Source organism: Cyprinodon variegatus, unplaced genomic scaffold (genome assembly GCF_000732505.1).
Source record: "Cyprinodon variegatus isolate N-32 unplaced genomic scaffold, C_variegatus-1.0 Scaffold127, whole genome shotgun sequence".
NCBI classification, from domain to species: Eukaryota; Metazoa; Chordata; class Actinopteri; order Cyprinodontiformes; family Cyprinodontidae; genus Cyprinodon; species Cyprinodon variegatus.
In genome coordinates this window covers 206,906-221,528 of record NW_015150580.1, presented here as the reverse complement: position 1 = coordinate 221,528, position 14,623 = coordinate 206,906, and the positions used below count along the sequence as shown (strand labels likewise).

The window sequence follows — 14,623 nt, the reverse complement described above, 5'->3', positions numbered from 1 at the left end:
TCAATAACATTAATCAATAACATTAATCAGGCAGTAATGCAGTACGTTCAGTTCACGTTCGCCCAAAATATGAACGAGTTCATGAACTTTCGTTCAATGAACGCGTTCAGGCACAACACTGTTTATAGTCAACTCCCACTAGGTACTTAGACGCATTGTTAATTGTTAATATTGTTGATTGTATATACCGAGATCCTTATCTTATTTTATTCTATCCTAATTATATTTCTGTCATATTTTACACTGTATATATGGGAAGGGTGTAATTTTACTGTGTGGTTTGTAATTTTATTTATAATATTCTTTGTTATTATATTTCATTTTGCTCTATTGTACTTTCAATCCTATTTTTCTCTCTTCTGTAAACTGTTGCACTGCAAGAGAGATTAACTTTTGCTTCTCTATATTTTCTGTCATTGCAGAATTTCTCTTTTACATATTTTTTTTCCCTTTGTATGTGTTTTGTGATTTTTGTATGATGACCTTAAATATGTGTTTGCTAGCCTTATTTTGACGTTTCCAGTCCTTTTTGTATTTGCTTAACATTTGCACTTCTTGGCAACTAATCTATATATGTACAGTTAAGATGTACAGAAATTAAAATAGATGCATGCATGTATAAATGCACTAACATTTCAAATTCTATAAAATTCAAAATGATCTTTTACCCAAAATAAAAATCAAATCACCCAAAGCACAACAGAAACATGCCTAAACAGGACAATCTACTGAAAGGCTGGGCAAGCATTCATTAGACAAGATATTTTTTAGTTACCATGGTAACCATTCTAACTGCGGAGGAGCTGCTGAAATCTACAAAAATCTAAATAGTTATTGTGAAGATTACCATCGTTAACATGAGATAAAATATTGAAAGAAACTTTTATTTATTAGAAGTTCATTTAAATCTAAATCTACCAGGTGTATTTAAATAATTTTGGGCTTATCATTATGAAAGATTTAAAATTGTGAATATTGTTCTGCAGAAATTATTATAAAGCTCACTGATTTATGTAAAGGATACTGGAAAGAAAATCTGACTTTTTTTTATGCTTTCAAGTCCCAATAGTTAAGTGGTCGGCAAAAGTACAAGTAGTGCAGTGGTATGATTGATGGCATACTTCACATTGTACTTTTCACAATTTCAAGGGCCTTTTATATAACTCGATAAAAGAGTTGACCTAAATCGCCCACTTTCTGTCAACTATCTTTGTGATCAGCTCTAAATGGGAAGATTATGTACAGATTCACCTATAATATTCAGCCTTTTGCTCAGTTTTTCAGCATTGGTGGAGCAGTTTAAAATCTTATCAGATGCCATATGGAGAATGAGATAAAATCCATCCTTTTTCATGCGCATTTTTAACTCAGGCTTTCATCTAAGGTGCTTTGTTATCATAGAATAGCTCAATAAAGCCTCAAGCAGTCTTTAGCCAAGCTTTTACCAGACACAGCCTTGGGTTGTGTTCTTTTCTGTCCCTCTCTCTGGACTGAACCTCCCAATTGTCAAAATTTCTGCCTGCCAAAAGGTAAGCAAAAATAAGGTTGAGTTTTTATGATTCCCTATCTTGTAAAATGTGTACAACGTGTATCCCTCTCTCCATGTGAAGAGCAAAACTATACTGTGTGCATACTGATGGAGCTTCATAGAAGTTTCTGAGCCCTGGTGGTTAATTGATTTTTTGATTAGCTGTAATTGTCACTGATTACATCAGACTGAAGAGGCCCCTTGAGAGGGGGACTTGAGTCATATTCCACTCCACGCAGTCCTTCACAAACAATTCTTTCATTTGCAGGTATCCCTTCCCAACTGTATTCAGCAGCTGCAGCAAGAAGGATCTGATGGCGAGTTTTGAAAAGGGAGTTGGCATGTGCCTGTTTAACATGCCAGAACTCAAAGTACTCTACGGTGGGCAGAAATGCGGCAACGGCTATGTTGAGGAGGGAGAGGAGTGCGACTGTGGAGAAGTAGAGGTGAGGGTCACAATAAAGATATCATCTTGCATTCATAATTCGCATAATGGCTTAACAAACTTTAATGAAACATTAGAAGGTGGTTGGAACCATGTCAGGAACAAGCAAAGCCCTAAAGTCAAAACTGTTTAAGATCACTTTTAATAAAAACACATTCTATAAAAATATGAGTGGGAATTTATTCAGTCTGTGTGCTGAGCTGCCTGTGATGGATATCATAACAGAAACTACACCCGACAGCTTCACCCTGTAATAATTGCAGTAGATCTACATTAGCATGCACTTATGCTGGTAAAGATTCTCAGTCATTCAGGTCATAGTCATTCCAAAAAAGTAAAAAAAAAACAATCCAAAAGACACGCAGCAGAACATAACATGTGAGAAGATTAAACGCAAAAATATTCTCATCCCATATGTTGCTGGAGTCTCTGAAAAACTCAAGAGGATTTTCTCCAAACACAAAATCCCAGTACATTTCAAACAACACCAGTGCATCCTAAGGACAAAACCCCCAGACCTAATATGAGCGGAGTGGTGCATGCAGTTCAGTGCAGTGAGGAATGCTCTGATCTTTATATTGGAGAAACCAAACAACTTCTCCACAGATGCATGACCCAACACAAAAGAGCAAGCTCCTTGGGACAAGACTCTGCCCTCCATCTACACCTAATGGACAAAGGACATTCTTTTGAGGACCCGAATGTTCACATTTTGTTCAAAGAAGACAGGTGGTTTGAGAGTGGCGTGGAGGAAGCCATCTGTGTTACGAAAGAAAAACCAACCTTAAACAGAGGGGGTGGACTCAGATTTCAGCTTTTAAAAGTTTACAATGCTGCAATTGAGTTGATCCCTTCCCACTGTCATCTTCATCCCAACCTCTTTGCAGGGGAGTAGAAGACCTCGCCAAATTTCCGCCAGGCCAACAATTCCCTTTAACGACACCCCTTTCAGAGACATAGACAGGCATCGGGCATTGCAGGCTAACAAAAGAATCCAAAAAAAAAAACTTTTCAAAGGGGTGGACCTGTTCGTTTATTTCAATTTGCATGTTTTCTAAAGGCTTTGTTGGGCTACTGTATAAGAGCCTCAAACTCAACGCTATTTCTAACATTTTGAATTGAAAAAGCTTCCTGGATGGGAAGCTAAAAGTCGTGGATTGTTTTTTATCTTTTTTGGAAGTGGGCACATATGTCTTTTGCTAAATGTTGCAGCTTCATGAAACAAAAAACGTTTGCTTTAATAGTTGGTAATTATATCTTCAGCCCAGTGCTCTCTCTACATCGAGTTAAGTTATGTTTTTCGTCATGCATAAAGTGGAACTTTACCCAGTATAAAATCCTAACTCTGTTTAATAAAAAGTTTTAAAAATGCCTCTGAAATGAGCAGTATGCAAGACACACGGGTCAAGTTTGGGGATGAGCGGAGAGGGTTAAACGGGGTGTGGTCAGAATGAGGGAAAGCGGCGCTGTGCTTTAAATAAATAAATCTAAGTATCTCAATTCTGAACAATAGGTGATCACTTGAAAAGGTGATCAGTGCTCACAGGGCTCAAAATGGCAGTTCTGGAAAACTATCACCTTGGAGATTTATAACTATGGTCGAGGTAAATCAAATGCACCATTATGTTCAAACATGAAGCACTGACTTCCTCTTAACATAACAGCAGACAGATGGCATTCATATTCATTCATGAGTGCCACGGATGGGGATCCACATCCAGTTATTTTGTCCCGAGCCCAGCCAAGGCTGTCCGGATATATGCAATCAATAAAACATTTCAATAGACAATCAGATATATTTACCTATGGTAGGAGGTCAGAATTACAAGAAAAATGTAAAGTGAACATCTACTTTGAGCAGTCAGACATGTAGGAGGCATTGTGATGGTCCAGTGATGGTACATTTTCCCTTAAGTACCGGATCAACTTGAACCCTTTAGTTTGCTCTCCACCAGCAAATCATAGAGGAAAATGTCAGGTCACCAGTTTGCAATCTTAAGAATGGTTGAGCTGTTGAGCAGAATGGTAATCCCAAATACACAAACATATCCATCTCCTATTGGCTCAGTGTCTGGCATTGAACGTGGTTGAATGAAGCTAGGTTATCTTCATAGGTGTGTAAAATCGTAATTGGCAGCTTTGTTTGTGTCAAGGTGGAACTTTTTCGAGAAGGATTGTGTTAATTTGGATTTGCCTATTTACCATAATGAAATACATTTTCAACTACCTTTATAAATTTATTCTGGGTTTTTTTTTTTTTTTTGGGTCTCATTGAAATTTTGTAATGGTAGTTTGAAACCTTTAAGTGTGAAAAGGTTTTTAAAAAAATGAAGTGGGAATAAAGAGTGTGAGGTTTTTTGCTGTCTATAATTTATCCTCCATCACTTAGAGGGCAGATTATGAAAGCGTGACTAAACTCGGCTCTCCTGAACTAGTAGCTGTTTTAAACTGCAAACACGTTTTTCAGAAGGCTAGGTTAAAGATAGGAATGGAAATGTATTTTGAAATGGATCTTCTTTTGCACCCATTTAATAATGGTTGCAAATAATGCTAACTATTGCAGCATGCTGATGAAGGTTCTCAGTCATCCAGGTCATAGTCATTCCGTAAAAATTCAAAAAAATATCCACTGGACTTGGTTTTCAAGTATTGCAGCTGCTGGAAGGAAACAAATAATACAATTAGCATAAGCAGAAACATAAAGAAAACATCAATTATGTTTTGGAAGGATGTTATGAATTATGTAACCACCGAATGAAAGAAGGCCTCAGTGTTTGAGGTTTATTTCTATCTATATTTTTCTAGGCCGTTTGGACTTCAGCCAAGGTTGAGCTGAAAGTGTCCTTGTCTTTCAAAACAAAGAACCAAAACCTCAGTGTCTTTAGACAAATGCAACATCCAAACTCTGTCAAGAGCGTTGCGCCAAAATAAGGCCAGAGCTGATGGATCAGGCAGCACCTCGCTAACTATTAAAAACCCTCATTATAAAACCTTGGTTATTTTTCTCACAATCAGACTCCTCTGCCTCTTTTGGCCTTGGGGACCCTGGGAGAGGCCCCCTTTTATGGTTTGTTCAGCCTGAATGGAGATCTGGAAGCTCCATCATGTTCATATTGTCCCCTGCCAGCTTCATCTATCCAGTTCTTTCTGACTCTTATGGCACTCACATGAACACTTCACTTAGACTATAATAGCAAAAGGGAAATAGCTGGTCCTCTGGGGTCTAGTCAACTGGCCTCTGGGTGAGATCATCCAATTTAGCTCAGAATTATTCCTACTCCTGCCAAATTTTGATTTAAAGTGAATTTTACTGACCAATAACCTTCCTTTGACTGGAAATTACATAAACATATGACATTGAAGGCTAAGATGTAGCATTGCAATATTTGGAATGATTACAGATTTCTATTCTCTCTCAGGAATTAATAGCAGATTAGATTTGGTATCATGACATTCTCTAACAATCTGTGTTTTTTTTCTCCTCAAGGTTCCTTCCATTTTACTCTTTGATTACAATCTGTATGTTTCTTAAATTTTAGAATAATATTTTTTTATATTAAATTCAGAACTTAAAATTAAATTAGATTTGGTTTTGTACTTTATGGACCACTCCAAGTTATGGATATTGCTCTCTGTTGACTCATGATTTTATCTGAGTTTAACATTTGGTCAAATTTAAAGACTAGGTCAACTGAGATATATATATATATATATATATATATATATATATATATATATATATATATATATATATATATATATATGTATATATGTATATGTTGTCAAATTTCAGAGACCTCTATTCCTTTACAAAAGATGGTCATCTCTTCACTCCTGTATGTTTGTTTGGTATGATTGAAATGCATAACAAGGATGCAAAAATGCTGATTTCAAATGTTAATTCTATCAACTATTAGTGGCACGTTCTTTTGTCAAAAGAATGGGGTTCGAATCCGGCCTGTGGTCCTTTCCTGCATGTCTCTCCCCCTCTCTCATACCCCCAGCCTAATGTCCATAAAGACGAGTGTGATTAAAAATAAAAGAAAAACTAAAAATAAAAAACATTGCTGATTATCTCTGCATTTTTGCCAATTTGATACATCTTGATATTTCTGAAATATTAAAAATACATAAGCATTAGACTTAAATTATACTATTCTGTCAATTATTCAAGTGATTCAGTGTTTAGAGTTGACAATGCGATTTAAAGCAGAGGGAGTGAGAAGCATAGAAAACAAGTTTTATTTGAAAGAAATTAATCTAGCTGATGAAAATAGTTAAAATATGTGCATTTAGATGCATGTCTGAAAATAAACCCACTCTCTCCAGGGCAATATGTGTACATAAAAATCTATCTTCTTAAAATGGAAAAGTTTAGATATAATAGAATATGTATTTTATTGCCATTTATCGCTTTGATTATAATGTTATGCCATTAAATGCTGTATTTTTATGTCATTTAATCAAATAACTATCAGACTTTCATGTGGGTCAAACTATCTTTTGAACTTAAAACAATTGTAATCTGTTCAAACCAGTTTGCAATGCTAATCATTTGTAAGATTGTAAGATGCTAATCTCTCAATCCTTGTATAGAGTAGGGACTATATAGTGGACTTTATTGTGAACTCAGTTAACTGACCATTGGGAGAGATAATCACTATTTTTCGCTCCCCATTGTTCTTGTGACTCCGCCTCTCGGCATGGTGCCTGCACCATCTTTGTTATTTTTTTCAGCTGTGGGGTAGTGACAGCCCTTGGCGACAGCGGGCCGTTGTGGCAGCAAATCCATGATGTTTTGCAAGGAGAGCTCTCCTCCCAAAGCATTATCTGTTTGTCTAGTGACCATAGATGATCACTACTTTTCAAGGTGCATTGTGGGAAATTTTAGGTCCACTACTTTTTCATCCACTGTGACTACCCGTTCCGTCCCGGAAGCATGATCTGTACCAGCAGGTCCTTTGCGCATAAACAACCAGATATACTTCTGCGCCCTTGATTTTAATTAGTAAAAAATACCTAAATTACATTTTTCCCTCCTTAAAAATGGTGAGCGTACAAAACTATAATGTGTGATATGTTAATAATATATACCCTGATAATAATATATACCCTAAAACTCTGTTTTATCATTTTTCTGTACAGGAAATGGGATCCTACAGTACGCTACTTCCGGGAGCTAACTTTTTCGGCTTTGGATTTAAACATAAATCTAGTCTTTTTGAGTTTTATTTTTTCCTTTCGTGTTAACATTATGGTATATGGTGCGTAATCTAAAGAAAGAAATAACAAAAAAAATGCAGATAAACATGGTTTAATCATAATTTGCTGGACTACTCTGAGCATGATGATGACATCAGACAACCTGCTTAATGGAGAAAATGTAAAAAGCATCAAAATTGTCTCCGAAAAGTTATCAAAAATGTTTTAAAGATGTGTATTAGCTTTCTTTATTGATTTAGGGATAGAAATATTTACTTTTAGTACCATGATTTTTATGATGACTTGGATAAATATCTGCTTGTACATGCGCAAATGAGGCGATGGTACAGATTGTGCTTCCGGCACGTTTCAGGTTGTGACATCCACTAGATGTGCAGACTTAGACTTAGACTTAGAAAGATTTTATTTGTAATTTTGTTTACACAAGTGTAAAAAGACCCTCATCTAAAATGGAATAACCACTATATAATGCCTTTTATAGTGATTAGGGCTGACATTCAGACACAACTGAAATGACTCTTTTTAAAAGACTCTTCGGTCATGTAAATTGAATGTAATAAGCATACTGTATCAGGTAACACATGCTATATTACTGTTTCAACCCTTATTTAAATTACCGTTTTTTTACTTTATTAAAATACATTTTAAGTTTTGGGTTAGCGATCGTGTAGTAACTGTTAGCTTCTGTTGACACAATAGTAAAACACATGTTTGTTTTCCATCTCACATATCTTCTAAGTATGCCATAAATTAAAATGCTGCTCTTAACTGACCAGAGCAACTTTTACCACATATTTTCTTTTCCTCCAATATGGCTGAACCTCAAACAATAATCTGTTACACCTGTTTTTTACACTTGGCTTTTCTCTTTTTTTTTAAAGCCCTTTTAAAGCTGTCAATTCTTCAAGATACTAGAGTGTTAAGATGGGTGCTCTTTGTTTTACCTGTCAGTTTTGGTGGCGTTTTACGCTGAGATGAAATTACACACAGCTGGCTTCTGTTTTCTAATTAGGTGACCTCTAAAGGAAGATCGTTTAGGCTGCTGGATTTAAGCTAGACAGTTTGGAGTGGATAGGGCTGAATATTAAGAGAAGTAAGAACAATTGAAAGCAATTTAGGATTTTCCCTCTTTAGTTACTTTGCCTATCATAAAACAATTAAATAAGTACATTGAGGTTTGTGACTACTCTGACAAAATGTGAAAATGTTCAAGGAGCATGAATAGTTTTGCATTAATTAAGGGAATTCTGTCATCCATCTGCATTAACATGCAGTTAGGTACTGATTGGTGCTGTGTATGGGTCACAATAACCCCAACTTGGAACAGATGTTCCTCCTCAGTGCAATAAAAAATGTAACATGAAGTATAGGAGATTTGATAGAGATCTACTTCCCTTTACCCTGCAGAAACAAATGTCTGTATGTTTTGTCTTGATTACATTTTCTGTAAAAAAAAAAAAAAAGTAACTTTTCCGTGACTTTTTTGTGATTTTTTTTTTTTCAGTCTATGCAGTTAATACGCATTAATGTTTAATGGGAAATATACTTTTTCACTCAAATAAATCATTTACTCTTTTTTGTGATACCATTACAGCTGTCTGCACATATTACTCATTGGTTTAAGGCAGACTGTCTCTTTCTCTTCTCATGTGAAGTCCATCTCTAAGTTCTCAATTTCTTAGTTATTTCACGTAATTTTTAAAACAAGCTTTCATTTTTACATCCATAATAAAATATTGGTTGTTTTAGTGGAAAAAAAAAAATTGTTTTTTTAAATGTATTTTTGTACACTTTTTTATGATTGTTTTCTTGCAGTATATGGTTAATACTATAAGAGATGAAATTTAAATTAATGAACCAGAAAAGGTGGTTTCCTATCTCTGCCTATTTTATTTTATTGCCTTTGCACTACCTACTTATATTACGGTAACCTTTTTTAATTTTTTTTTTTGCTTTTTTAATTTTATTTACAGGAATGCATGAATCCTTGCTGCAATGCCACTACCTGCACTTTAAAAGGTGATGCTGTCTGTGCACATGGACACTGCTGCCAGGACTGCCAGGTAATTGTGTTCGGATTGAAGATATGTTCCAAAACATAATGCCAAGCATTACTTTATTCTTATTTATTTAAGCCATATATCATTGTGCTTGTTTTCTGCCTTTGTGTGCAGCTGAAACCAGCAGGAACACCATGCCGTGAACCCAGCAACTCCTGTGACCTGCCCGAGTTCTGCACAGGCTCCAGCCCTCACTGCCCTGCCAATGTCTACCTGCACGACGGCCACTCCTGCCACAATGTTGATGGCTATTGTTATAATGGCATTTGCCAGACCCACGAGCAGCAATGTATCACGCTATGGGGCCAAGGTTTGTTTCTAAGGGTTTGTAGAAGGCCTCCGCACAGGCCCAGTTTGATTGTTAAAGGTTCAAACATGGATGCAAGCCTTCAATGGTTTCTCATTGTATCTGTCAGGAGCCAAGCCAGCTCCAGGGATCTGCTTTGAAAGAGTCAACTCAGCAGGGGACCCTTATGGCAACTGTGGCAAGGATTCAAAAGGCTCCTTTGCAAAATGTGAAGCCAGGTGTGAAGCTGACGTTCCTGTAGAAATAAAATCATACCTTCAATTTTTATACACTGCTCAAAAAAATTAAAGGAACACTTTGAAAACACATCAGATCTCAATGGGGGGAAAAAATCATGCTGTTTATTTATACTGGTATGGACTGGGTGATGTGTTAGGAACAAAAGGATGCCACATCATTTGATGGAAATGAAAATTATCAACCTATAGAGGGCTGAATTCAAAGACACCCCAAAAATTACAGTGAAAAAATGATGCGGCAGGCTAGTCCATTTTGCTGGAATTTCATTGCAGCAACTCAAAATGTAATTTGTATGGCCCCGACATGTATGTATGCATGCCTGACAACGTCGGGGCATGGTCCTAATGAGACAGATCGCGTCCTGGGGTATCACTGAGCTCCTGGCTCCTGAGGTGCAACCTGGCAGCGTCAGATGGATCAAAACATAATGTCCCAGAGGTGTTCTATTTGATTTAGATCGGGCATTGTGGTGCACCAGGTGGAACCCAGGACCCACTGCACCAGCATAGGGTCTGACAATGGGTGCAAGGATTTCATCCCGATACCTAATGGCAGTCAGGGTGCCGTTGTCTAGCCTGTATAGGTCTGTGCGTCCCTCCATGGATATGCCTCCCCAGCTTCTCCAGACCCTTTCACGTCTGTCACATGTGCTCAGGGTGAACCTGTTGTCATCTGTGAAAAGCACAGGGCGCCAATGGTGGACTTGCCAATTCCGGAGTTCTGTGGCAAATGCCAGTCGAGCTCCATGGTGCCAGGCAGTGAACACAGGACCCACTAGCGGATGTTGGGCCTTCAGGCCACCCTCGTGAAGTATCTGATTGTTTGGTCAGAGACATTCACACCAGTGGCCTGCTGGAGGTAATTTTGTAGGGCTCTGGCAGTGCTCCTCCTGCTCCTCCTTGCACAAAGGAGCAGATACCGGTCCTGCTGATGGGTTGTAGACTTCTATGGCCCAGTCCAGCCCTCCGGGAGTAACTGCCTATCTCCTGGAATCTCCTCCATGCTCTTGAGATTGTGCAGGGAGACGCACCAAACTTTCTGGCAATGGCATGTATTGATGTCCCATCCTGGAGGAGTTGGACTGCCTGTGCAACCTCTGTAGGGTCCAGGTAGCGCCTAATGCTAACAGTAGTTACAGTGACCCTAGCCAAATGCAAAACTGGTGAAAAAGAGTCAGAAAAGATGAGGAGGGGAAAAAACGTCAGTGGCCTCCACCTGTAAAACCATTCTTGTTTTGATGGTCGTCTCATTGTTGCCCCTCTACTGCACCTGTTGTTAATTTCATTAACACCAAAGCAGCTGAAACTGATTAACAACCCCCTCTGCTACTTACCTCACCAAATCAATATCCCAGAAGTTTAATTAACTTGATGCTATACTCTGATTACAAAGTGTTCCTTTAATATTTTTTGAGTGGTGTATTTACAAGGATTTAGCACTGTGCTGCTTAAAGTGGATAGAGCAAGAAATACCCCTGAAACCTTTTGCAAGATTTAGTAGACTAATAGGAAAATAGTTTTGTTGCATTTATATAAGAGTTTCTTTTTTATTAAGTAAAGTAGCCTCTGGTTTACCAAGTATTACGTGTGGTGTTCCACAAGATTCTGTGTTATTTCCCAAACTTTTTTTTAATCATACATATAATAATAGTCTAATACTTAATATTATTTATCTTTGATGAAAAAATTAACTTCTGAATGTCATCAAAAACATAATGACCGTTTTATAGAAATTATTTACACAATTAAATCCGCCATCAAGTATAGCAAAGCAAACCTTTTAAAGTGTTTAATAAAATTAGGTCAGTCGTCATTTTTTTTTCTTTTTACTAAAACTGAATGAAACTCATTTTTTTTAGAGTGTTGATTAAATTATTCAATGACCCAAAAGTCCTTAAATATGTCATATCAAACAAGGCGAAATTTATGCAAATGTTCGAGGCTAATCCTAATCCCACCTCTTAGATTATATTTTAAATAAAGGTTTTAGTGACTTTAGTGATTTTGTTTTTGCTACTTATTATGCATGACATTGTGTTGGTCTGTAATGTAAAATTACTCATATTTTAGGGGCATTTTTTTCTTTACATCTTTTGCAGATACTTTTTTTTTAAGACATTCACAGATAACTCTTTAGAAGTGAAATTATCTGAAGGTATTTCTCTCTGTTGTCTGTTTTTCCCCCCTCTCTTCTTGATTGCCATTGATGTAGAGATGCTAAATGCGGCAAAATCCAGTGTCAAGGAGGAGCTAACCGCCCAGTTATTGGCACAAATGCCGTTTCCATTGAAACAAATATACCCCTTCAGGAAGGTGGAAGGATATTATGCAGAGGTACTCATGTCTACTTGGGCGATGACATGCCGGATCCGGGCCTGGTCCTGACAGGGACAAAATGCGGAGATGGAATGGTGAGCACGGTGTATGTTAAAGAGGACATTAAACTCACCCTGTTCAGATACACATAACTCTGCAATAAATTATATTAGAATTTAAGTTGGTTTAAAGGTGGGGATTTTATCCTCTTTACATCAGTTTTTTTTGTGGCAAGAAAAAGTATATAAGGAACCCACAGGATTGCTGAAAAGTTTGAGGACCAAATGTTTTTATTAGAGACATTATTTTTAATTAAAACATCATTCAATCTCTTGTTAATTTGAAAAACTATTGGCAAACACTTTAGCGTAATGGAAATAAGAAACAAGTGGGAGCATTTTGACTGAAGGAACATTGAAACAAGTTGAAAGAAAAACATGACACCACAAAGTTTCCACCACAATAATTCAGATGGTGGAGTAACACTAATATCTGATATCTATTTTACATGTTGGTAAAATAAGGCTTATATTATTCCAAAGCAATTTGAATGTCAGTTTCTAAGTTCATTGGAGTTTTATACATTTTCTATAATTTATTTTATTATTTTGGCAGTCGTTATTTACATTCTGTTAAAAGTTTGTCCCACCTCAGTTTGGTTGGCTTTAAAAACATTAGTAAATTAATCCCACTTGTCTTTTTTACACAATATCCATAGTCTCATATAGACTTGCTTTTATGTATCATCTGCTAATACTAAAAGTGGACATAAACATAGGCTGTGTAGAAAAACACAAATTTTTCCTCACTGTTTAACAATAAATTAAACTAACCCTTCCATTTTTTTAAGTCAATCAGGATTACCAAAAGTGTATTGCATTTAAATAAAATGATAATTCTTTTGTTTCCTACTTTTTACCGAAGACTCTTGAATAAAAATGTTCACTTCACATTCTAGCTGTAACCTAAAATGATTTGTAGCTTTGTGTGAAAACAAATTCTAATTGGCCTTACCTATTTGCTTGGAAAAGAACTGGAAAAATAAACGATGATGAAAAGACAAGATATTTTTCACTGTGTGCCTTATTGTCATTATGGACTTGCTTAAGTTCACAGACTTAATTGACTACTCATTAGTCACTTCATTTGGCTTCTCCCTCCCTTCATCAGTTCAGTCAGTGGTCACTCCACTGATTCAGCTTCTCCATTTAGTCTAATTTACTTCACTATAAACCTCCTCCCATTTTGAGAAAAGACCCAACCTCGGCTTTTTTTGGTGCCATTTGTCTGTGTGCCAACTGCTGCTCATCCTCACATTTAGCCCGCTTGGAAATGGGCATGATACATTTAAAATTTGGGTACGATGTACTTCCAGTGGCAACGTAATTATATTTAATGCTGTACTGATTTAGAGCTGAGGAGGAAAATAAAAAGAAATGGGAGTTGGATGTGCCTCCTCCCTTTAAAAGATTAAAAGATTTGGACTCTTCTTTTACTGCGTTGCTGTTTGAAACCACGCTGTCAATATTTAATGTCTTTGTCTGCCTCAGATGTGTCTGAATCGTCGGTGCCAGAACGTCAGTGTGTTCAGCGTGCACGAGTGTGCAGCTAAATGCAGCGGTCGAGGGGTAAGTGAGGCACCTTCTCCGTCTTTTTTTAGCTGCTGTGAAAATGTAAAAGCCATTTTAAATGGATCTAAACCCAGTTTTATTTCCCATTTATTCTTCAAATAAATTTAATAACTGCCCATTGTGCATTTATTAAGGAACAAACAGAGCCCCTGGTAATAAATCACTTGAAATGTTGAAAGGTTCAATCAGTTAGTCCTAATGATCTCATTTATGTTCAGCTCTAAGTACCATTCATCATACGCCCAGGCTGTCATTCTTCTCCTAAACTGAGTTTAGAAATGCTTTGACTAAATTTATTTGGAGCAATGCCATGACACAAAGTTTAACTTTAAGGCAGGTGGGAATAGATTTTTGCTACCTTTTTTAATTCCTTGTTTGACAGTGCTCACAATTGTTTCATACACCTTGAATGTTTCACTTTTCAAAGTTGTGGGTTTTTTGTGATAAACCACCAGAAAAGGAACAGGGACACATTCAGAAGTCATAAGTCCTTAAGTAGAAAGACACTGGACATCTTCTATTTGTCTTCTATTCAAAATGTGTATTCAGCTCTGGACATGGTTGAAACTAACAGGAATACAAGCTTTTATTGCAATTATCACACTAACCTATAAGTCCACCTCCCTAGTTAAGGTTGTTTTTTAAATATTTTTCCTGTGTATGCCTTCTTTCCCTCCTTTCTTGATTCATCTGTCTCTGTTTAAAATGTCCTCTCTTCTATTCAATTCAAGGGCGTCTCTTTCCCTTGAGCTGTTTGTTTATTTTACATTCCTTCTTTGTCCTGTCCTGCTGTCCAAGTTCCAAGGAGATGCCCAATTCAATTTAATTCAATTCAAAAGATTGTTTTTTTTTTATCCCAAAGACAAATTAATAA

The 14,623-nt window shown here is 36.8% G+C and overlaps 1 protein-coding gene across 1 annotated transcript in view; it reads left to right on the top strand.

The window, feature by feature from the left end:
* The window catches only part of adam12 (ADAM metallopeptidase domain 12), a 107,682-nt gene extending 93,513 nt beyond the window's left edge, over window positions 1–14,169 (top strand). The window contains exons 12-17 of the mRNA XM_015375935.1: window positions 1,797–1,974; window positions 9,170–9,259; window positions 9,371–9,566; window positions 9,673–9,781; window positions 12,015–12,213; window positions 13,669–14,169. Coding sequence (XP_015231421.1) covers window positions 1,797–1,974; window positions 9,170–9,259; window positions 9,371–9,566; window positions 9,673–9,781; window positions 12,015–12,213; window positions 13,669–13,851 — 955 coding nt within the window. The 3' untranslated portion in view covers window positions 13,852–14,169. The remainder of the gene's footprint in view (window positions 1–1,796; window positions 1,975–9,169; window positions 9,260–9,370; window positions 9,567–9,672; window positions 9,782–12,014; window positions 12,214–13,668) is intronic.
* The last annotated feature ends 454 nt before the right edge of the window (window positions 14,170–14,623 follow it).